Genomic DNA, 24,825 nt, shown 5'->3' on the forward strand with positions numbered 1-24,825 from the left:
GCTGGGAACAGGTCCCCTTTACACAGTGGAACATTCAATCAAATATTTATTGTTCATTCCTGTCACATTTACACTTCTTACATGGAGAAACCACCATTATCTTTACTAAAATATATTAAGAGATCTGAGTGTATAAAGACATTTCGTACAGAGGAAAAGGACAGAACATACACAGATGCATTTTTAAGACCCTGTAAGAAAAGCCCCCAAAGGCAAAGTGGACACGAACATGGTTGACCTTGGTTAACTAACCCTAACTCCTAATATTCAGCCTAAAATAAGCATTTGATAATTAGGGACACCTAACGTCGGGTATGTGTGTGTGTGTGTGTGTAGGTGTGTAGGTGTGTAGGTGTGTGTATGTGTGCCAGAATCAAGTCTAACCATGTGTTGTATTAGAATATCCAGTTTTTTTGCCAATAAAAGGACATTCAATACTATATTGTAGATATAGTGTTACTTACACAAGGTGCAGATCGCACACTTCTATATAGACTGTCATGTCAGGTATTGTTTCATTATTTAGTGCCGTACATATAAAGGCCTCTGAGACAATCTTGCACTGCCGAGGGAGAAAGCTGTTTTGCACATAAGAGGAACACAGTCACCCATGAAGGCAAAGCCGGAGGTATGTGACACCTTTTCAACAACGTGAACCCACACACACACCATGTTTCCCCAGCTTCCTTTGCCACCACAACATAAATAGCATACAAGTGTACAATTAGAAATTAAATGTGTGATGTACTCTGTAACCAACGTCCAAAACAGTGTGCAAAAAGGTTTTCCAAAGCATCATCAAAACAAACTGTTGACAAAAGATAAACGATTTGTGGTCATTATCAAGGTTTGTACTATAAAAGCAGGAGTGCTTAATCATCTAAAATTTCAGAAACAAATACTTTCACACTGCATTAAAGTAAAATGATAAGCTTTTTTTGTTCTTGATGCCAAATAGTAAAATTAAAAAAGGGTTCTGGATTCATTCGCATTTTAAAAAAAAATTTAGGGCAAAGAAGACATATTCCTTAGTGGCATCGGAGGTCCTTTTTGGCAAAAACTAAATTTAAAAGATGAACAGTAAAGATGCAGGATGAGGAAGAGGATTGTCAGCATGCAACTTAAAGGAACACATGTTCACAAAAAGGCTATCGTTCTCTGGTCAATCCAAACATCTGGTCGTGGAGTGCTCTCGTCTTCTGCTCATTTACATAAACTGCAACACACAGAAGAACATTTTAGAACGTTAAGACTTAGCAACACGTTTCAACTGATGGATGGTCTCATATACAACACAGACTTTACTTCACAGCTCTTACTGGATTTTTGGGAGCGATGTTGGGTTTCTGGGCCAACATAGGTTTCTTCATGAGGGTGGGTTTGCTGGGTTTCGGCGACATTGGCGCAGGGTGAACCGGCGAGGAGGTTACACCGTTCCCCTCGGAAACCGGCTCCGAAGGAACTCCCGCCAGATCGTAGTGCTTCTTCCTCAGCTCGCCCAGACGCAGCCGCTCGTTCCCCAACTGACTCTCTAATTCCAGTACCTTCACCTGAGCAGTGGGAAAAACAAAATAAGATGGTTATCTACAGGCAAAACCGATGCTGCTTCATTTATTTCAGTTCATTCAACTGATTTGAGTGTCAATGCAGATGACAGCCTTAAATATGTTCAAATATGACATACTATGTCTTAAATAGGCTTAGGTAGGTCTTTTTTAAGTTAAAGTTAATTTAACACTGTGTGCAGTTAGATTGGGGGGGGGGGGGCACTACAGATTTTAGCACGCTGTAAGAAAACTACAAAAAAGACCAACGATAAACTGATGACTGACTATGGATACCTACTGTCTCCATCTGTAGTGTCAGACATAACATGGTGTTTCGATGTTTACTCTCTACTCGGCTACTTCACCTTATCTCCAGTTGTGGGGACGTGTAAGTAATTGTGGGATCTCAATATTCCTTCATATCTGTTGTATTTGACCTGAGTCTTAAATGTAATCATTATAGTCTTATAAAAGGTCTTACATTACAAATAGTAAAATAAACTTTGTACAGCAGTGATCGACTACTTGGATTGTTAAAAAAGATTGACTTTTTTCTTTTAATGTGCGTACAATCAGAGAGCTTATTTAAAGGGTTAATTTCAAATCTTTTTATACATGACAACATATTGGAAAAACAAATCATAAAGTTGTAGGTTACCACTGCAAGCTGTCACATGCCACTGCAACCTGTTCTTCTATCATACAGTAAGTTCACTGAGAGTGTGTGTGTGTGTGTGTGTGTGTGTGTGTGCGTGCCATGTACTCTTCCACGGCATGTGATGTTTTCCTGTACTCGCTCCACCGTGGCTCAGGGAGTTATTTGACCTCTAACAGCAGCAGAGTATGTTACGCAAGTGGAGTATAACACCTACACTAAGATCACTCTGACTTGGAGTAGAAGACGGCCAAAACGCAGTTTATGCTGCTTTATTATTAAATCAGTTAATAACAATTACTAATCTTCATTGGAAAATGTTTGAATCATCTGCATATAGTGATCAGTTTGACCTGAACAGCTGATAATGAAGCTCATCATAACACACTGTAAATATGCATCTTCCTGAACTTTCAACAAATACGTCACACAATTACAATATGACCAAACGTCTCTCAAATGTAACTGGAGACTTTTACAGCAGTTTTGCATTTGAGAGTTGAATTAAATTGAATGAATTAGAAAATATTACGCTCTTACCTGTGATTCCATTTCCTCTTTTCTCAGCTTGATGAGCGACAACCCAGAGAAGTCCATGGCGTCTGTAAATGAAAAGTGAATAAAAAACAATTATTAAACCCAATCTTGTTCTTAGTGTGTGTGTAATGGTTTAGAGCACATATCTAATGGACTCACCCTTCTCCTCCAGGTTCTCCTGGCCCGTCCTCGTCGACGCCACCACATTAGCTGCCATTTGGTTCACTTGACGAGACGCCTGCTGGAGAACAGTCAGCCTCTTACTGCCGCGCTCCGCCTTGACCTGAGCGAAGAGGACGCAAATTGGAGAAAGAGAGAGAGCGAGAGATTTACGTTTACACAAAACAAACTACGGCATCTGTCCGGTCAGTGAAACAGAAATGTTTTTCAATTGGGTCTTCCACCTCAGAGAAATGTGAAAAATGACATTCGCACTTTAACAATTCACCGTGGTACGTATCTACAGTAAAACAGAGTAATGTGATTCTCTGAGAAACGAGATGATTACCTTGGAGGCAGCGACCAGCTGTGCTGTGCTCGCAGCGATCTCATGAGAGCAGACAATCAGCTCCTCGTATTTGCCAGTGTGCAGCACCACCTTATCAGCGGACTCTCTGAGGGTGAAGACACATAAACCACATGAATCCACCTCTGCAGACTATCAGATGTGTCATAAACATGCTACACACATCGTTGTGTCGGGCATCAGCATGATCCAATAACTTATATCTAAAGTACATTAGTGTCACTCAGATACAACTGTAATTGCCTTCCTCTGCAAACATGTCTTTGACATTTCAAAACAGAAGTTGGGCTGTGTTGCCGCTGGCGAGTAATGTTTTCAGAGTGGCGAAGACTTCCAGTAGTGTAGCGTTAGCCACCGTTAGCCAAAATGTCAGCAATTTCGTAATATTTCACACTGGAATGTCAAAAGTAAAACTGTGTACTGTATGCAAGACCTCCTTTCTGAGTCATGTAAAGGAAGTAATGTTATGTCGATTTGTTTTCTATTTGTATATTTTGTTTAGGTTATGACTGTCAAACTAGAAAACAAAAGAAGGTCAGTGGAAATCATTCTCTGTATGTATTTGGTATTCAAAGGGTTGAACTTGAGCCAGGCTGAACAACAATGACCACAAGTATCACTTCCATACAGGGTAAGTAGCATAAAGCCGTTAAAATATAATATACAAGTTATATACGTTAGGTTCAAGTATCCAAATTGAGAAAAATGGCATCAAAACATCTCCAGTTATTGTATTGTAGTTGGTGCTAAAAAAAAAGCTACATAAACTACATTTAAATATGAATATAAACTGGGATGTTTAAATGAGAACCTACACCATCTCTGTGGCGCCCCATCCCACAGCCTTGGCAGCAGAGATGAGTCCCTCAGTCCAGCGAGAGTTTCTGGCGTAGAACTCCTTGATGCTGGCTGCGCCCTGAGCAAGTACAAACATCAGATGTGTTAATGCTTTCTCTGAACCACACAGAGCAGCTCACTCGGAGAAACGAAAAGCCGTCGGTGGTGGAATCAGAGTTGAAACGGTGTGACTCACCCTCCCACCCTCAACAATCTCCTTCTGCAAATCTGTTGATGCTATGATCAGCATGCGGATGGCCTGAGGGGGAGAGGGAGACACAATTAAAGAACAAGGACACAAAACTAAAATACAAATGTTCATTAGGACATGAAATAAAAATGGATGTGCTGCACAGTATGGAGGGTTTAGTGAGATGTGTAAGTCTGCAACATATTATCAGTGTAAAGGTGTCAAACTAGTGTACCTTCATCAGGTCTGTGCAGCTGAAGAGAATTCTGTAGAAAGAGTGAAAGTGAGATTTAATGTTTACAGTTGATTGATTTAGCTGCTCTCAGACATTCCCTGAAATGATCCTGACTGTGAGAACACAAATGTACGAGTCTGCTGCTCGGGACATTTTATGGAACTTTTCCTGCCAGTAAATGTGCTGTAAACAGAATCATGTGATCTTCGCAGCAGAATTTCTATGTCACATTACGCCTCCTGCACGCTCTACCCATGTTGGAGACATTTTCATGTTGTGACACGTCGGATCCAGACAATCTCCAGCTGTGTACTTCACATTTAAAAAGGCACACTTCAGAAAAGGTCCTAACCTGTTTTCCTGGACATTTTACAGAGTTCATGTCTTAAAACAGCAATTTATACATTTCCAGTGTGAAGCTTCATGGATGATGCGTCTTGTTATAAGTTAAGAAGAACACACCTTTCATTGACCTCCAGTTTAACTCCTGATGTGTCCTTTCGAGCCTGATTCATCATTTCCTAAAGACAAAACCATACGACATATTTAATATCTGTTCATTACAGATAATATCAGTAGTATACATGTTAAACTAAGATTTAAAAAATTCTTACATCAATCCTACGGACCGCCTCCTCAATAGCTGCTGATGTTGCAGCCATTTCTTTATCCACCAGATCTCCCAGCTCATCCTGACGAACGTCCATGCCTTTTGGCCGCAGCTCCTGGAAATGACAAGTGAGAAAAAGTAATTATAAGAAAGGGAATGATACTGGAAATGACTCTGAATATCACTGATGATTAGAATTACAGATCTGCAGTTGTAAGGCTCCTACCAAGTGTAAAGAAAGACTTGAGATATGGACAGAAAGAGGGGTTTTATTCTCACCTGGCCCAGATTTAAGATCTTATGTATAATTATGCGGATGGCGGCTGGGTCTGCCCTCGGGAGGGTGGTCTTGGACTTCAGGTCCTTCAAGTACTGCAGACTCTCAGTGGCACAGCCTCTGCAGTTCTCCGTCAGGCCTGCAGGGGGTGAAAGAGCAGAGATCAATGCCTGGCTCCTGGTTAGTAAAAGTCAGCATTGACGCTGCTTCTGCAGAGTTGAATTTAAACATAATACACGTCACTCTATACTTGGATGTAGATAGTCTTACGGTCTGCGTGGTCAGTGGGTGCCATGTGTGCGGTGGCGCTGCCGTTAACGATCGTGTCTGCCGTCAGGTGGGAGAACTGGGTCAGAGCCCTCAGCAGCGCTCCAGCATCTGTTAAATGAGAACATACCATAAGAAACCAGCCACATCAACAGACACAGCAAAGCAACCACACAGAGTCATAGCTTCAGGAGGAACAAGTCACATCACAAACAGGGAAATCTTACCGCCCATGTTAATCAGATAACCAGCGTGGCCCATTTTCACTTTGTCGATGGAGCCCAGTGTGGCTTCGGCCCGACTTATGAGATAATCTGTGTTTGGTGAACAAACAGAGGATTGAAAAAAAAAAAAAAAAAAGGTTTGTTTAAGTCTCCAGAACAGAAAGTTATACTGTACATGATCAAACAGCTAAGATAATTGCTTTTAATTGACTCAATTCTCACAATATTCACATTTCTGTTGTTGACCTGCCTATATACAGTGTGTTGTGATATAACCGGACAAAGTGTCGGACCTGGGGAGCTGGTGCAGCGGATGTGGAGAGGATCATCCAACTTATCAACAGCATCCTGGATGATGTTCTCAGCCTCTGTGATGGTTCCCTGCAGCAGAGCAAACTGCTCATCCAGAAGCTTCTGCTTCAGCTGCTCCTCCTGACTCGACTGCATCCGTACACACATGAACACACAAGAAACACAACATACATGTTAATCTACATGATAAGATAACTATACAAAAAATATATATATATATTCCATCTATTGAACTTATTCTTAAAAAAAAAGCATATGAAACGAATTTCATCTGTCTTGTTTGAGCTGAAGCTATATAAAGCTTTTTTATGGTATCTGAGCACTATTTGCTTTAAGGTGACATATTTAATTTACAACTGAAGGACACTTATGGGATAGTTATGTCTCACAAGCACAAATAACACTGATGCTTTTAACTTTCCCAGCTCCAAAGTGTTTGTACGCATGCGACAGAGTTTGTCCATCTTTTCAACCTCGTTATGTGCGCACTGTTACAAATGAGTCCCGACTGACCTTCTCCTGCAGTTTGCCCTGCAGATCTCCCAGCTCCCTGCTGCTCCTCTCTCGCTCCTGCTGAAGCGATGACTGCTGCACCTGCGCCGCCTGCCGCAGGGAAGACAGCTCCGCCTCCCTCTCACTCACAGATCGCATCAGACGCTCCTTCTCCGCCTGCAGAGCCGTCATTGAGCTGTTCATGTGCTCTGATGTCTGGCAAGAAAAAAAGAGAGGGAGCGCTGAGGGAAGCCAGAAGAGGCAGATGGCTGCGTGTGACCGTGCGGAAATGTGCAACATGCCTCGAGCCTCCAAACACACTGATGATAACTGTGGAAACTTAATGATGGTGAATTCGCTGAACATCAAGGTTGTTTCTGCTACTGCACTCACCATCTCGCTGCTCTGCAGGGTCGCCTTGATGCGCATCGCTTCTGCCATCTTCTCCTCCAGATCCCTCCTCAGCTTCTCCACCTCAAACTTCTGCTCTTCCAGCTGCAGAGACGGTGAAACAGCATCGATCGCAAAACACCCACGACCCACGGCATCCACGTTTTCACAAGCAAAGCAACGCGCCACCTACCCTCATGTCAGATTCCTGTTTGATCCGATCGATCTCAAACGACAGCTGGTGTTTGGTCCTCTCCACCTCCTCCTGGGTCTGCTGGGTCGCTGACAGCATCCTCACAGTGTCTGCACTCTGACGGCGCAGCAATACATTTACTGTTACCACACACACACACACACACACACACACACACACACACACACACACACACACACACACACACACACACACACACACACACACACACACACACACACACACACACACACACACACACACACACACACACACACACACACACACACACACACACACACATTGAAGTTACGTCAATATCTCTGAACTGGTCTGCAGTCTGTACCTTTCGAAGTAGCTCAGCATGACTGGCAACCAGCTCTGTGTGCTTCTCCTTCAGCTTGTTGTACCGCTGCTCAGTGGCCTGGGATTTCTCTGCACACACACACACACACACACAAGACACGTGATCTCACTGACTGGTCCATGATCTTGTCCCCGAGTTTGTGCAAGAGTTGTTAAAAACGTTTCTTACTGTCTGCCTCAATGAAGGTGGTCTGCAAGCCCTCGTGTTCTGCGTTTCTGCGACGCGTGGCCTCCAGCTCCATGCGCAGCTGCTCATTTTCAACTAAGGCGTGTTGTTTCTGAGCACGCTGTTCTTCCAGCTCTGCCTCCAAACTGTTGATTTGGGACTTGAGCTGTGTGATGTAGCGCTGAGCCTGCAGGAGCAGAGAGGAAAGGTCTTCATTTTAGGAGAAAAACCTGCCGGTGTCAGTGCAATTCCAGTTTGTTCATTAATAAATCGCTCTCACATTCACACCTATGGATAATTTAAAAGGTTAAAATTCTCCTAACACCACTCAACGGCTTCCTGTGGAAGGAAGCCGGAGTACGTGGATAAAACCAGACACAGGGAGAACAGGCAAACTCTACACAGAAAGATCCCGGCAAAATTGGTTGAACCAGAACAGTCTGGCTGTGAGGCAAAAAGGCCAAACCTCGCCATAATGACCACGATATCTGACAATTCAATTTTTAAGTCTGCTTTAACAATAAACAACATGGTCACAACAGAAAGAGAAAAACGAATGGGAAAAGACAAAGTTACAAGCAGGAGTTGTATCTGTGACGTCAATGGACGCCCTCATCGCTCGTTCACAGGGTACTTGTCACATTCCACACGGCAGGAGCAGTATTTGCATCCGCCCAACTCATGACCCAGATTCCTTTCCACACAGATAATGCCTCGTAATGTCACATACCCAAAGTAAATAGTCTGACCCCTTGATCAAAAGATGGTTCAGTCCCACAGGTCCTTACCTCTGTTCTCACCCTCTCCAGCTCTGCTCTCAGCAACTCCAGGTCACGCTTGAGACTCTCGATCTGCAGATCCCTGTCGGACAGGAAACCCAGTGTCACTGAGTGCTGAACAGACAAATCCATCTTACAACCACAGGTCACAGTGAAAAACATCCTGGCTCACCTGTCATCAAAGCCTCCATTGGCCGGTCCAAATGTCTGATCGAATATGTCAAATTGCTGGGAGAAAAAAATGAAACAGGAAAGACAAATGAATGAATTATAACAAAAAGCTAAAAGAAGATGGGGGGAATTTACTTGTAGGAGTGCACCTGTGACAGTGGAGACATACCTGCGGCTGTGCCTGCAGGACGGGTGTGGAGACATCGCTGACCTCGATGAGCGGCTCTGGGTCGTCATCGTCGTCGTCTGGCTGCTCCGGTTCCTCCTCGTCGGCCATAACCACCACTGGCTTCACGTGTTTGGCCAGCGAGGCGGCGTGCAGGAAGTTTGGTGGGGACTGAGGGGGAGAAGGACAAAAAAAAAGTAGACATTTGTTCAACCGCCAAGACGCCGTACACACCGTCTGTCCTGAAAGATCCAATCACTGGGTCTGGAACAGGTCTGGGTCTGGGACACAACCCTGCTTCCTCTGACCCGCATTTGTATGCTTCTCGTGGCCATACTTTGATTTGTTTGTGATCACAATATCAACACATAATAATTTGAATTTTTTAAAAGATCATTCAACCGCTCGCTGTTTCTCGCTTGAGCGCACACACACGCACACGCACGCCCACACAGTGTCAATGGACGCCTCTGTAAACTCAGAATGTTCAAAAACAGCATCATTTGTCTTCAGACCCAAATGACGTATGTGATTATTTGCATATGGAGCAGGGCAGTGATGTCATTGTGTTAATGTGTTGATCAGTATTATTGCAAAACGTTTCAGTGACATTAACATGAACGTCTGTGTACATAATAAGCCAGTTACTCCTGTTTGTGAGAGTATTTAGCTGTTGGTGAAGTCTTTGCAAATCAAGATGGAGGCTGTGACTCAGCACTGAAGTCACACCACCTCTGCCCGTCCCCCTGTGCTCTTACATCCGGCAGCTTGGGGATCTGGATCAGTCTCTTGAAGTACATCATGTCTCTGGCTTTGTTGAAGAAGGTCTTCAGGCTGCGGGACAAAGGAAAAGACATCAGTCTTGATAGTTGATACTGCTTTGTGACATTACCATTTCTTTCTTCTTATATTTCGAAATTTTACGTATAAAACTTTCATGTCTATCCGAATATCTAATCATTTTTCAACAATACACATGAAGCATTGGGTTGTGCAGTTAATCTACATAATGTGAGATTCATATTTTAACATTTTCATCTAATGGCAACATCTCCCTCCGCCCCTGGAGATTCCTCTCTGATATAGACGCGCCTGTGATGGCGACACCATCACGGTGGACACATTTCCTGGGCGAGGCAAGATTGTGTTGCACACTTCCTTTAGTACAAGAGAAATGTTCCCCTCTTATACCGCCACTCGTTCAGTGGTAGCCCGAGGCCTCGTACCTGTGGAACTGGTCGTGGAAACGTTCGCGGTGACCTTGGAGGGTATCAGCAGGCAGACCTGAAAACCATGACACGATTTAAGCGACTTAGAGATACACAGAAAGTAAATGAACGTCATGGTCGACATATTGAATTACTTTAAAAGATGTATAAACTTTCTACACAGATTTTAAAAAGGCAGAAACATAGTTGGAATGACATTCTTTCTGGGTGACCACGCTTCTTACAGGCATGCAGCTTGAACAGCAGCTTGACGGTGAAGTGGTACAGCTGACTCGTGTCCTGGATGACTTGTGTGAGCGGAGACAAGCGACACTGGCCTGATGTGAGGGTGGAGATGGCGATGGAGGTGTTGAGCTGTCGGATCACTGGGGGGGTAAAAGTCAGAGAAACAAGCATAAATTACTTATTATTATATACATCACCCAGGTTTAATTTTACATTTTCTATCCCCACAATTTCAATTTCACATATGTTCAATACTTTTTTGTATGTATTTTTTGTCACTTATTTATCAACTTTCTTTGCTGCCGTGTCACTGTAAATGTCCCAATGGTGGAACTAATAAAGATCTTATCTTATAAGAATGTTCAGAGTCCCTGAATAAAAGTTACCTGTCGTTTGATTGAGTACTTTTATTTTGGAAATGTATGTGAAGGAGGAGCCCATGGAGCATTAGGATTCCTGGTCTAGTCTAGTTCTGTGAAAACTCTTGGTTGAAGAAGGTGCAAACTCTGTGACCTTGTTTGCACTTGATACTAACATCCGTCCTGAGTGATCCGATCCCAGGTGGTCAGTGCAGTTCAGGGTCTGAAAGCCCCAAAATGCGTCCTCGATGAGTTCCCATCATTCAAACCAGAGGTGGTCTGCAAGTGTGGCCACATTCCTTAGCAGTGTGTGAGACACGTTCAGGACTCATCGTAATGCCAGGTGTGAACAGCAGACCTTGGTGCTGACCCCTTGTGATGAGATCTCTCAGGACGGATGTTAGCACCAGGTGTGACGTGACATCCTAACTACTACATCTTGGTTTGTAAACGCAGCAACTCCACTATGGCGTCCACACTACTCTGGAGTTTTAGAGCCGCTAAAAATGGAGAAGTTTGTAAACGCTGTCGTTTCAGTTTGAAAACTCCAGCTCTGCACTTTAGTCTGGATGGGCAGAGATCGTTTTAGTTTGAAAAAAACTGAAGAATGGATGCAGCCTGTGTATGTTTCTGCTGCAAATTCGATTGTTACATGAAGCCGACTGCTGAGGCACCAACAGCACACACACACACACACTCTCTGCAGAATTACAAGCAAACTTTGTTCACAGCACCAATCACAAAATTTGTTTAAGGCGTCGACATGTGATCCTGTGCCTCCACCGATCGGGCCTGGGAGGAGGAGCACACCCTCACAGCTAAGCTGGTGGAAAAATCTACTTTACGTCTTCTCATGGCTGGCATTTCATCATCAGTTAATACAAACAGGAGGAGTCAAACACTGCAGAGCACGAGTTAAAACGCGACCAAAGAAATGTGCAGCATGTTCACAATAAAACTTTCTTGCTCATGTGTATAAATAGATAATGTCAGCAGGTTGCAGCCTTCGACTGAGGCTCGGGTTTCTATTCTGTGGAAGGTGGGAGGAGGGGTTTTCTTCGCTCACCTGTCTCGGCCAGCCTCAGCTCTGTATCCATGTAATCAAACACCTCCACTGTGAGCTGGAATCTGCAGGAGAGAAGTTGATACCAGTGAAGAAAGAGAAGCGACCCCGCTCAGAAACAATGATGGTGCGATGCTGGGAAATTAAACTGTCAGCATTGGTTGTCGGTTTTATTTTATGTGTACGTTTGGTTGGCAGCTGCAGCAGAAGCGCTTATGATTTGAGGCGAAACAGAGGCATAAATAAAGCTTCTTTTGCCTTAGGTGGATACTCACACATTATTAATGTCAGTCCCTGCAGTGCGCTCCAGGACTTCATCTGTGACCTCTAGGTTGGGTGGAATATCTGAATGCTGCGTCAGGAGGAAAAAGTTTTAGTACCAAGTGCCATTCAGAGTGAATTCCTAACATTTAGTTGAATATATCAACTGCATGCGTCTAGGGCTGCTTTCAGACATTTTTCTTGACATTTTCAGGAGGGGCTTTATGTGAGAATGCAAATGTCCGAGTCAGTTATTCCGCACATTTTCCTGAACTTTTCTGCCAGCCCGTGAGTACGATTTCTGGAAAATGTGTCCGTGTGAGAATGCAGCAGGAGAATCACAGAAGAATTAACAGCGAGCGAAAGGGTGTGTTGATGAGGTTTATAACACATAACAAATGCAAAACTGAAAGAACGAAAAAGAAAAAAAATATATATCAGGATGTAAAAAGAGGTGACGTACACAAAGGGAACGTAGGCAAAGATGTCAACTAGGAAAGACAACTAATTTCAAGAGCTTTTCGGGATGAAGGCAGATGTCTGTGCCGAAACAAAAACACACCATTTTCATGGCAGAATTTTTACATCACGTCTTCATTCCAACATTCTCGACCCTAACCCGAAACCCCTCAAGTGAAACTTCTTAAAAATGTCCTGTTGACCTGAAGAATCTCTTGCTCTGTTCTTCATATGTGAAGGGAAAACTCCGTAAAATGTCCAGACCCAATTATCCAGACATTTTCCAGATTTCATGTCTGGAAACAGCTTTAGTGTCAGTGTGTTGTGTGACATATGAGAGAAGAGGCCCTTTACCTTCACGTGAAACTCCAGTTTTGTGCAGAGTAGCTTGGAGTATATAAACACCAGTTGTCCGTATTTATCATGGAGGTTGCCCTGTAAACCACAGAAGCAGACAAGCGAGAGTTAATAATAAAGTTAAAGCTTTTCTTTTCTCTTACTCTCGGCTATACAGGAAATCCAGTAATCCACAAACTGCATTCTTGTGAAATTATTTTTTAAAGATGTACTAAAGAAAAAAGGTGACTTACCCAAACTTGTCCTACTTCAACAAGAGAACTGTGATGTCTCATGCAGTCTTGTAGAACCTGTGAAGGTTGAGCATCTGAATGAGCATCACTCGTATTGCTCAAATTCGGTTAAAATCACATTCACCCCTGTGTTTTGAACAGATATTACATTTATAGAATAAAATAATCATGTGGGTTTCAACAATAAGATTTTAAACCCGGACTGTACTTTTGTTTTTTAAATGGACATGTCTTAACTTCCTGTTACTATGCAGAAATGAAGCCAAAATATCCTTGATATGTGTGCTGACATCTCGTACATTTGAAGCCAGATTCAAATGCTTGCTTGGTCCATGGAGGTGGGATTAATGGTCTATACTGCAGCCAGACACCAGGGGGCAATCAAGACGGTTTGGCTTCACTTTTGGGGAGCTGTCATGTCGTCCATCTATATATGCAGCCCACAGTTTGAATGCACTCACAAATTGTCTGTTCCTTAGAGATCTGTCCTTCTTTATGATGACTTCACAAATTCCCGACTAACAGGCCTTTGGTCACACAACACCTCTTCACTTATATCATCTGAATGAATAATTGATAGACACTAAGGGGAAAGGACGTGGGGGCCTTACGTTGCGGTGGCCGTCCCGCAGCACTTTGTGCAGCACGTGGCAGAACTTCCAGCTGAGGATGGAGCTGCTGGCCAGAGGGAAGCCCAGAGCGTAGGACCAGAAGGTGTAGGCTCCCTTCTCCCTGTGAGTCCCCAGGATGATTCCTGTTCAGTCTTTAAGGAAAGCAACTTTTGTCACAGGAACGCCGGTTATTCCAAAGACAACACAAGCCCCTTTTTTTAAACCTCTGCCAAGGAGTTTGTGTTTTCATCAGCGTCTTGTTTGCAGCACTACACAGTAACAACTGGACGGATTAACACAGAACCTGGTGGAAGGATGTGATATCTGGTGTGTAAGATCTACGTGAAAGGGATCTATTTGCAGAAACTGAATATAAAATGATCCTAGTGGCATTTACAATAGTGTGTTTAATCTAAATTGTACGAATTGTTGTTTTCTTTACCCCAGAATGGATCCTTTATATATAAATACTTTATACTTACATCGGGAGCTGGTCCTCTCTACGGAGGCGGCCATTGTTTTTTACAGAAGCCCAGACTGGACAAACTAAACACCGTTTGAGATTTTATTACTACTACAGTCTTCCACAGGTTCTCTTTCATGTTTGAAAGGGGAGGGTGAGGTGAGGGGTATTCAGCTGGAACATGAAACTTCACCACTAGATGTCACTAAATCTTACACACTGAACCTTTAAACTATATCACATAGGGCCAGATATTCTCATCAGTCCTGTATGTTCTCTCTTGAGAACATGTTTTTTCTCGATATTTCACTTTACATCTGAGTCTTTATCTATGATGTTCTATGACGCTCTCTATTTTAACATGTAACTAGACAAAGACACCTCAGTATTTATGACGGCTATTTCATCTGTTATAGAATACCAACTATGGATGTGACATGAATTATAAACATGAGTTTATATTATAACCAGGATTATTTATTTTCAGTTTAATGTCAGTGTATTATTCTCCTCATTAAACCTAATACTGTGATGAAAAAGGAAATGTATCCAAGTGGCTTTGTAACAATTTCTTTGTAAGGATACGTCGTGCATGTTTCTCCTTCACAGGCGTCTCCGTGGAATTGATGGCTTTGCTGATGCTGCTCAGCTGGAAAAAAAAGAAGGAGAGGACAAGAGTTAATCTTAGATCTTGGGCGGTTTGCTTCTGCACCCACCCACACAACCATCAGCCCTCACAATAGACGTGACGAGAAATACATAAATAAAGAGCAGGAGCCAAACAAATGAGAGCAGGATGCACTGCAAAGACAGGAAAGAATCTGTGAAACTGATGGACTCTCGGCTTTCACCGTATGGTTGCATTCAGGATCAACTAGCTGCTGGATTTTTTGAGTTTGAGTGAGTTTAGTTTGACAGACAAAAAATTACAAATTTATTTTATTGTCTATACAAGAGCTCAGGTCAAAGAAGACAAACCCTGGATTAACATCTCTAATTGTCCCACGGATGAGCCTGCAGAGTGAGTGTCACCAGAACCACAGGACACACAGCGCTCTGCAACCTGACCAGCAGGAAAAACCAGTGTGGCTGAAAAGGAACAAGGAGGGAGAGACAAAGAAACAGACACAGAGGTTGGATCAACCTACTGCAATGGATCTTGGCCACGGTAAAGCATTGCCACTAAGCAACACAGTAACCGCTTGTAATATTACACTCAAGTGTTCTCAACATAGTCATCTCCCAACTGTGCCAATACAATAAGGGCTCAGAGCCTGAGGAAGTGAAAACCTCAGCTGGGGTGATGACATGTTATGGCAGCATTTTGTCACTTTCTCTATGTTTAATTAAAACATCAGATTCTATTGATGCTTTATTGAATCTAATGTGCAGATGCATTTGATTGCCATAAATCCTGTGACACTATAAGGAACAACAAATACAGAGATGTTCTGATACCTGCATTAGAAAGGCCTTCACTACAGCTGACTCGATCTGATACCACATCTTTAAAGAATCAAGTTTTCAAGAATCTTAGTTCCACTCAGAAAAATAATTCAGGTATGTAGTATTTCTCTTTCCCTTCTTCCTGTCTGATCTAAAAGTCCTGTTGTCATTTGAGACCGACTCACAGCCGAGGATTGTGGGAGCGTCCCTGATTAAAAACAAACATGATGTTTGTCTGGGATTCTACAAGGGAGATTAAAACCATCACACATCCATACATAGCTTCATTCAGGATGTGTGTTGTGTCCTCGCCTTCATGCACAGCTGTGTACTGTTGTGTTGTGTGTGAGGGAAGTGCCCTGAAAAAGTCATCGTCAGATTATTCTATTAATCACAAAATACATGTGATTAGAAATGTCACAAAAACTATACATAATGTGCTTTTTTAATGACATGCCCTGTGTCCTTTTGACACATGTGTTGAGGACCGTAATATCTGTATTATGCGAGCAATCAGCTTCACCATCACAGTATTATGTAATAGACTAATCCAACATCCAGCTCAAGCATTAAAGCAGCGACAACTTCAATCTCAGCCTCTTTTACCACAGTCTGATATGTAGATAGGTTTATTATTGCAAAACATTCCAACATATCTCGATATTTTGCAGATACATTGTGCAAGCAGATCTGTAAAATGCTTTGCGGTCTATCATTCTCTGCCAATAAAGAAGTGTTAAAAATCCAATTTTCTTTTAAATATTTGTTGTGATATTTATCGATGTTTCCATATTGTCCAGCACCTCATCATAACATGTAGCAGGAGATGAATTCACCACCTTAACACAGAGGGTCTTTGGTCCTACTCTTAAACAAAAGGTTTAAAAATCCAATCTGGGTTTCAAACATGATCACATATCAGTGGCAGAGGCCCCTGATCCCGCGAAACCCTATAAAAGCCTCTTTAACACACCGACACACACCGACACACACACACACACACACACACACACAGTAAAACATACATGGCCACACAGCAGAGCACAGAGAGGCTACTGTGGGTGGAAACTGGCATTCAGAGTGAGAGTGAGAGACAGAGAGAGAGAGGGAGAGAGTGAGACCCTGGTTAGTAGGAGACCCCTCCCACACACCTCCACCCTCCACCGCCTGCTTCTAACGCAAATTAACCACTAGTCGCTCGTTTACACAGGGGCAAGTGCGGTGGGCTAGCATGGGGGACCAAGCGACAATGGGGGGTTTGTTTGGGGAGGAAGGCCGACAGCTGGGGTAGAAGATTGGATTGGACGGGGGCCGTGCTCTGGCATCAGAGCCTGGCACAGAGGCCTCAACAGATGGCTGCTGAGCAACGAGGCTGCAGGGAGACTCTCCTGGTACATTAAGAGTGGCTGTCAGTCGAAAGCCACAGACAGGAGAGGTGACACGTGACCAAATACTACAGGCAGATTAGTGTCAGAACAAGCATGCGCTGCGTGGCTGTAACTGTACTGCAGGATTTTTTGAAAACAGTCGTTGAATTCAGCGCCACTCAACGGAGCACTTCAGGGGTACATTCCCTCACATGCCCTTGCTCAAGGCCGCTAGGAATGTAATGGGCACTGGCTCCAACGGGATCAGGCTTGCGATGCTTGATAGCTTTGAAAGAGATAATTATTGTCCATATTGATTATATCACTAATTATAATCGGGAGTTTATTTGTATAGCACTTTTCTAAACAAGGTTGCAAAGTCCTTCACATAATCTTAACCCTAATGATAATACCAAATAAAAAGTCAACATTAAGGTCATTACTTTTTAAATTAATCATTTGGTCAATCACACATCGGAACACTGAGAAATATGCATCACAAAATCTTGGAGCTCAAGACGCGTCCTCAAACATTTGGTTTTATTTAAAAGTAGCAGTGTTTTGAATTGGAGATGCTGGAATCTGAGAAATTATTTGATTTCGCACACAAATTTAAATGTGCTGAATCTGCTGATATACTATTCAATTAATAGACAGTCATTGCAGCGTCTTCAATTTCCACCCAACACTAAGTCTCACTATCAGGCCTCACGTCAGCCGACACACAGGTCACACGGTAGCACACGGCTCCTTCACGGCCCGCTCCAAAAGAAAGTCAGGGGAAATCCAAACCATTTACTAACGAAGCATCCGAGAGCTGCTGACATGCTGACCTCGTTGACTGTGTGTGTCCGCCCGACAACTCGCCGCTGCATCTGTCTGAGTGACAGTAAATCCCCCTGACCAGCAGGAAGAAGTGAGAGCGAGGGAGAGCCTTGACTAATCCCCCCCCCCCACACACACAAGGCCTGCCAGAAGGTCTACTGCCAGCTAGCATTAACATAACCACACGCAGACACACACACACACCACACATTCTCTCGAGATGCACCTCTAGCTCCAGCCTTGAGTTGTATCTGCTCACCTTGTCGTCTCGGCCCTTCAGCAGCGTGTCCATGTGCTTGGACATGGTTGGGTGAGAAGCGTGCGCGAGGTTAACCAAGTCAAAGCATCAGCGCCGCACCTGAGCAGCTTCTCACTGGACATAATGCCCCGAGGCAGGAGCACTTAATGCACGTCCTTATCAGCTTAATTCAACAGTCTGCTGCTGCAGGAGATCTGACTTACAAGGTCAGACACACACACACACACACACAGACTTTAACACACCTCAAATCTGCTTAGGTTAGTTACAGGTAACACTAAGCACAACACTGGGGACAACAGTGTCACAGATTCAACTAGAAAGACCCGTAGTAGATCTCATAACTACACCAAGGTCCAACAGTCCCCTCATGAGACAACTCATAAATTCACTAGATCCTGATTTTTATTTGGATCAGCTATCAGTCCCTTAATACTGTATATCCTTGGGGGGTTTTCCCATCAAGATCCATTAATTTTTCTCTGAGAAAATGTGGAAAAATGCGAAACCCCAGATCCGCACTAAAGGTCACTGGGTCCTTCCCCGGGTCACGCACAACTTCATGAAAATCAGTTAAGTCGTTTTCTGGTTAATTCTACTAACTGACAAACAAATAAACGGAAAGACGTAACCTCCTTGGTGGAAGCAGCAAAAGAGAAATTCAAAGTGAACTGTGAACTATCCTTGACACTGACCATAGAGACTTTATGACGTGTGCAAAAGCATTTTTTCAATTTAAAATCCTTCCTCAGACTAAAAGGCTTTGAAGGGTTATTTAAGTTTTTTTAATAACTCCATGTTGGGCAGCTGCTCTCCTCTCCTCCCATGTTGACTCTTTGGCCCTGACTGATTAAACCAGCACGCTCTCGCTCTCTCACTCCCACATCAACACAGGAAATAATTTAAACTCACCCAACGTCTCAATGGTCGGAACACAAAAGAAACTGCACATGAGGTAGTTGTGCACAGCAACACAAATAAAGCATGTATCTGAAGTTCCCTCTCTCAGCCCAGAAAACAATCCCGGGGTTCATATGATGTTCTGCAAAGGAATTCCCTCCCAAAATTTTAACTGACACATGAATGAAACACCAGCAGCTCTCATCCAAACACACACTCACACTTAATAGGATGTACATTTTGTTCTGAGAGCCAGCACTACTATACAGAGAAACCCCTCGCTGAAGGGACAGGGGAATATTTTTGAAATATAATGAAAAGGTTTTAACAAAGGTAGTGTGAATGCATCACTTTAAAGAATGAATGAATCATGAATGGCTGCACAGACGGAGTTCGTGTCTCATGACTCAGTTTTAGTCTAATCAAATTATATATCTACGGCATCCAATTAAATATTTCAACAAAAGACAAATTGTTTGTTAAGAGGCAGTTTGCTGCAGCTGGCTGAGATAACTGGACACGAGCATGGTGTTCGTGAGCTGTTTCACAAAATATAGGCACAAACATACACATCATATAAACACTATATGGATTACATTGTGTTTAGGATTTAAACACGGGCATATTGTCAGTGAAAATACAAGGATATCATCTGCATCGTATCTCGTGTGATTACTGCTCTTAATGCTCGACTGTAAAAACAATGTGTAGTTTAAGTCCAGTTTTTGGACAAGAAAAAAACAGAGGACTGCAGATTCCTTTCACTAGAAACATTTTAAAGTTAAAGTAAAATAAAATTCAACTAAAACAAATGAAAAAACGTGAAACTTGTCTGTCTCGACTGCCACTCAGTGTTTACCCTCTCATATACTCCCACTATCCCCCTTCCCACTCTCATGGGCACTCACTCAGGCAACATCGGTTAGGGAAAGCAAACAGCACACTACATTACACACGCAAACACTGCGTGAGACATTTCACCTTGGTACCGAGGTCAACATAAAGAAGGCAGAGCTCAGGACAGAGTGATAGTGGAGGAGTTTCAGCCAATGTGGTCGGTGGATGAATCAGCAAAACTGAGTAACTCAAACATCATTTTCATAGAGACGTGTACAGATCTCCTCCTGAACACAACAGCCTCATTAACTTAATGCCTACAGTTACACAGTTGCTCTGTTTAGTCAGTGCAAAGTGGAATTATGAGTCCGAGTCTGCACAGCCACAGAATGAGTTTTACTAAAACACCGATGAGGAGGTGGTATAGATTCATTCATTAGTTGCTTCTAAAATAGATGAATAAATGAAAATAAGCCAATCAGGAGTTCTGGATTCCTCCTTCCACCAACCAATTATTTTGCATATCGTGCCAGTGGATCCAGTCAGCTGACGTGTTCCCTCTGGCAACACAACCTGCATCCTTCAAGGCAAATTCACAGGAAACCCCAGTTGACTTGTCTGACAGGTTTAACTCTGTTCTACTGTTCTGAGTTTTAAACGGAGTGTGAAATAAATAAAAATACTTCATTCTGGCTGTTTTGTGAGGGGGAAGGTGGCAGAGGACTGAGGAGCACAGGTTCAAGCGGCTCCACCTCACATGCTGCAAAAGCAAATAAACCACTGGGGGAGTGATGCACGGCCTGCACAGGAAAGAGCTCCGCCCATTTGAGATAACAACATACTGAAAGAGCTTTAGGTCTGAACACCCAGAGGCTCCACAGCGTGTGCAGTTAACTCCACCTGCTTCGGACTCCAGTGTTTCCCAGTCAGACTACAGGGGCGTGTGCTCCACTTGAAACAGCAGCTTTGACATGACCTCTTGTACCATACAGTAGAGGTGCTCCCAAAGCAGGATCAGAAATGTCTCTGATACATGGATGTCTTTGTGCCTATAACATACCATTTCTTTAAAGTCCATTAGTTTCATACAGATAAAACTGTGATTTTCTTCTCCTGGACATCACTTCTTCATCGCTCCAAAACAGCAGATCTGAGATCACGCCTGGAGTGGGATTTCCAGGTGTGTAGCGTTAGCCACAACTGGCTAAAAGCTCAGCAAATTGGCAATATTTTAGACTGGAAAGTCCCACAAGTAAAACAGCGACGTGCTGCTTAAGCCAGACTCAAGTATCAAGCCATTTAATTGTTGAAAATCTATTTATTTCTGTCCTTTTTCAGTTCTGTGGCATTATTCTGTCTATTCTCTTTATTTCTCTGTGTTTTTTAAGCCCTGTTTGTTTGTTGGTTGGTTTATGTTTGTTTGTTTATTTGTTTGTGAGCAAGCATACACAAAAACGAATTTCAGCCAAACTTGGTGGAAGGATGTGATGTGTCAGGGAAGAATCCATTACATTTTGGTCAGCATCCGGATCAGTGGTCAGTGCCAGGATTTTATTTTTCCACCTTTCTTAACATGGTTAAGGTTGTTTTTTTCAAGGTCCAGATTGGACAGGAAGAGGACCCTTGGGAAGAAAGACGACAGCCCAGTTGGAATAAACCTGAAGGCAACATAATACGTTATCCAGTTCATCGCTGCTCTAGCTGATAAATGAATACATGCCACTTCCAATTGTTTCAGGTTTGATTTACTGAATACTGGAATTTGTTATTTCCGCCAAGGAGGTTAATGTTTTCACCCCTCTCCGTTAAGAAATGACTGGATTTCCCTGAAACTTGCTGCAAGTATGGGACATAAGCCAAGGAGGACTATAAGGACAAAGGGGCAGATCCAGAAATAAGCTTTCACTTTGTCTAACATAGGGATACAGGCCATCTTTTGACATTTTGACTACTTTCCTAGGGAATAATTTCTGGATCTTGATGGAGATTATTTAGAGAACTGATATCTAGGAGTGTGTGCAGTTTGATGCAGGGACTGTTGGGCCCAGGTGGAGGTATGCACTCTACTGACTACCAATTTCTTCCATATCTGATCAGAATTGGAATCCAGGTTTTGGAATCAGCATTTGGGAGGAAAAAATGGAAACTGAACCACTCGACTATACATATGAGGAGCACCACCAACACTGATGAATGCTTGCTATGCACACGAGTGACGTAAGAGCCAGGAGCCACAAAGCACCTGTTGTCTGAAGAAAGAGAAGAACCTTCATTCCTTCAGCTGAACTCAAAAGACACCCAAACACATTTCTAATGCACAAATCCACAAGGGAAGTTTAATTCCTGTTTTCCCCTCCATGTTTCCTGAGTAGGAGATCCTACAGGGAGGGTGTTAGAAAACAAGAGAGAGGAACGTGTGTTTGGGAGGAGGGGCGGTCAAACAAGAAGGACGAGATCAGCCCGACAGCAGGAGACTGTACGTGCACCGGTTTACTTCCAGTGCTCTTGCTCAACAAGGAGAAGCAGCATTTAGTCCCTATGCAGCACAGCACTGAAACCAACTGCCTGATGGTCTTTACATGACACGTTTTTAAATCTATCATTCTATTCACAAATGCCCTTTAACAGTTGGCAAAACCTAAGGTCCTACCATCATTGGATTTTATTCTATTGTTATTTTACACATTTTTATCAATTGCATTTCTATTAATTTACTCCGACAAATGATCTTATGTAGATTTGATCCTTTCCACCACTGTTAATCGCGTTTCCCCTTGTATTCTAATATTTCTAGTCTACTTGATTTTGCCCGGGGAAATGTTTGAAACTCTTTTTCAATGTTGTCTCTGTGTTGTTGTTAAATGTCCCTGCACAGCACAGTGTGAGACGTGCTTCATAAACACATCTCCCTTGTTAGAACTCCTCCACACTGAGGATGAAACGATGAAACTAAATCCCTCAGAAGTGACTGAGTCCTTCAGTGTGTGCTGCTCCCTGAGGGGAGGCCAGGTCTTGGACAATGAAGTGGGGGAATGAATGAATTAAAAAGCCTTTTGCAGTGAAACAATGTCTTCAGATTCTTGCTGGATAATGACATAATGAATAAATGATGATAAAAACATTTGGCTGGGGGTGAACACATGTCAAACACACAGTGTCTGAAGCCTCGTGTCTGTGCTGGCTGGCTGGCACTGGACATGTGGACAGATCAAATTGCAGCAGTGCAACTCAAAAAGACATTTCAAAAGACATTTCATTCCCCGGTTGGTTAATCATTAAATCCAGGGGTCTGAAGTTGGGACCGTGGCCTGTGCAGTGAAGTGGACTGAGTCACATCTTCAGGCCTGAATGCAGCGCAACCAACCCACCGACCTCCACTCAGCATCGCACCATCACATTTTCCTTTTGACGTCTTTACCTGCCGCTTGTCAAAATGCTCCCTCTCCGCCCCCAGGTTGGCCTCGGTCCGCCTGGTCTTCACCCGGGTGGGCACCTGCCTGATGCTGTTCATCCTCTCACTTTCCCCCGCGAGGAGAAGAAGAGGAGGAAGAAGAGGAGGAAGCAGCAAACACAATAATCTCCTTGAAAGCTGATAAAAGATGTCCGGATGAGACGCAGCGATCAGCGGTGTCGTGTCCTCTCGGGGCTCCGGACATGTCCCGGTGTCTGCCCGGGTTTCGTGGCCGGAGGTGCGCTTCGGTGGAAGGAGGAACAAAAAGTCGTGTTTGCTCCGCGTTACGTCGACAGATCCTCCCCCAAGGTGGAGACAATCATCCTCATCATCCTCATCATCATCATCCTCCTCCTCCTCCTCCTCATGTCCTCTGCCGCTGATCACTTCCTCCCGCACTGATGTCAGGTTCTTGTCCACAGCTCAGGTGATGAGGGGTGAAGCTTTTGTGTTGATCCTGATTGTGTTTCTTGATTTGACTCGTTTCACTGGGATCGAAGGCCACGGGGATTACTTGTTTCCAATTCCGTCATTGCCAAACAGTGACGACACCAACCAGGAAGTACAGTTCAGTTTAGAAACAGTGGCGGATCGAGTTATTTTTTCAAATCAGGGGCTAAAAGGTGTCCAACAGTGACTCAGCACTTTGAAAACAGCTGTGGTTCTAGTAAATTTTACTATTTATTTTTCTCCACAGACGTTTCAGAAAATCTTCATTAAACAGGAAGGAACTGAGACCATGAAACATTCAATTATGAGACATAATTATTTTCTAAGAGTGAAGGAAAGATCTCCACCAATCAGCAACATTGCTACTACAGCTGAGGATTGTGGGTAGTGTAGTACTTCTTGAATAAAATCCATTTTCCAGAAACACAGTTGATGAACATACAAACTTGTACAGGAGCCTCGAACTCTTGTAAACAAGCTTGTGGATTGTGGTGCGTCTTCTTTGAATGGTGACGATATTATGGCGGACAATCAAAATCTCAAATCAGAAAATGAATCTGGATTTTCACTTTGCTGTTGAGCTTTAATTCCTGATTCAGTAGGTTGCACATTTGATTCATTCCTTGTTTGCCGTTAGTCAAGTCAAGTACATAATGTACTTCAAACAAACTTAGATTATAAAAGTTCTTATCAAATAGTCGTATTAATAGTTAGTATTTTTTGTAAGTGACCGGTTTATAAGAAAAAAATTACAGGGGGACTTTAGGGGCGAATCAGATTTTTTGTTGATTTGACCCAGTAACAATTATCGTGGCCCCATCTTTTGCACAATCAAAAGAAGAAGAAGAAAATGGAAATAATGTTGATAGATCTTCATCACAGCAGTTTAACATTGACTTGGACTGTGATAGGCACAGAGGGAACTCATATATTTGTGTGTAAGATGTGTCTTATTGTATGACATGGCATCTCACGCACCATATTGAACCATATCATATTGTACCCTATTGTATCATATCATGTATCGTTACATATGTCCCTTCTTCACCCAGACAAAGAGGATGGGTTTTTACCACGGTGACTTGCGTCT

The 24,825-nt window shown here is 43.1% G+C and overlaps 1 protein-coding gene across 1 annotated transcript; it reads right to left on the reverse strand.

Annotated features, from left to right (window-relative positions):
• Positions 1 to 29: 29 nt before the first annotated feature.
• On the reverse strand, positions 30 to 23,569 carry hip1rb (huntingtin interacting protein 1 related b). Its single transcript, XM_061071811.1, has 32 exons — positions 23,253 to 23,569; positions 14,786 to 14,849; positions 13,738 to 13,880; positions 13,127 to 13,183; positions 12,891 to 12,971; positions 12,092 to 12,168; positions 11,820 to 11,881; positions 10,394 to 10,534; positions 10,167 to 10,224; positions 9,699 to 9,774; positions 8,944 to 9,111; positions 8,776 to 8,831; positions 8,613 to 8,685; positions 7,828 to 8,011; positions 7,639 to 7,727; positions 7,293 to 7,409; positions 7,103 to 7,204; positions 6,731 to 6,925; positions 6,199 to 6,346; positions 5,909 to 5,995; positions 5,685 to 5,792; positions 5,417 to 5,553; positions 5,142 to 5,252; positions 4,990 to 5,048; positions 4,528 to 4,558; positions 4,299 to 4,361; positions 4,081 to 4,181; positions 3,248 to 3,353; positions 2,899 to 3,022; positions 2,743 to 2,804; positions 1,320 to 1,550; positions 30 to 1,216 (listed from the first exon to the last, which is right to left on the reverse strand). The coding sequence occupies exons 1-32, from the start codon at positions 23,343 to 23,345 to the stop codon at positions 1,208 to 1,210; spliced, it is 3,213 nt and encodes a 1,070-aa protein (XP_060927794.1). The 5' UTR covers positions 23,346 to 23,569; the 3' UTR covers positions 30 to 1,207.
• Positions 23,570 to 24,825: the final 1,256 nt, after the last annotated feature.

This window comes from Limanda limanda, chromosome 5 (assembly GCF_963576545.1).
Source record: "Limanda limanda chromosome 5, fLimLim1.1, whole genome shotgun sequence".
Taxonomy (NCBI): Eukaryota; Metazoa; Chordata; class Actinopteri; order Pleuronectiformes; family Pleuronectidae; genus Limanda; species Limanda limanda.

Coding starts and splice junctions, on each gene's coding strand:
- hip1rb (XM_061071811.1), bottom strand. CDS start 23,345: ATGAACAGCATCAGGCAGGTGCCCACCCGGGTGAAGACCAGGCGGACC. Junction 8,012..8,612: donor TGGAGAGGGTGAGAACAGAG/GTAAGGACCTGT, acceptor CTGCTCCTGCAG/GCTCAGCGCTACATCACACA. Junction 4,559..4,989: donor AAACTGGAGGTCAATGAAAG/GTGTGTTCTTCT, acceptor CTCTTTCTACAG/AATTCTCTTCAGCTGCACAG.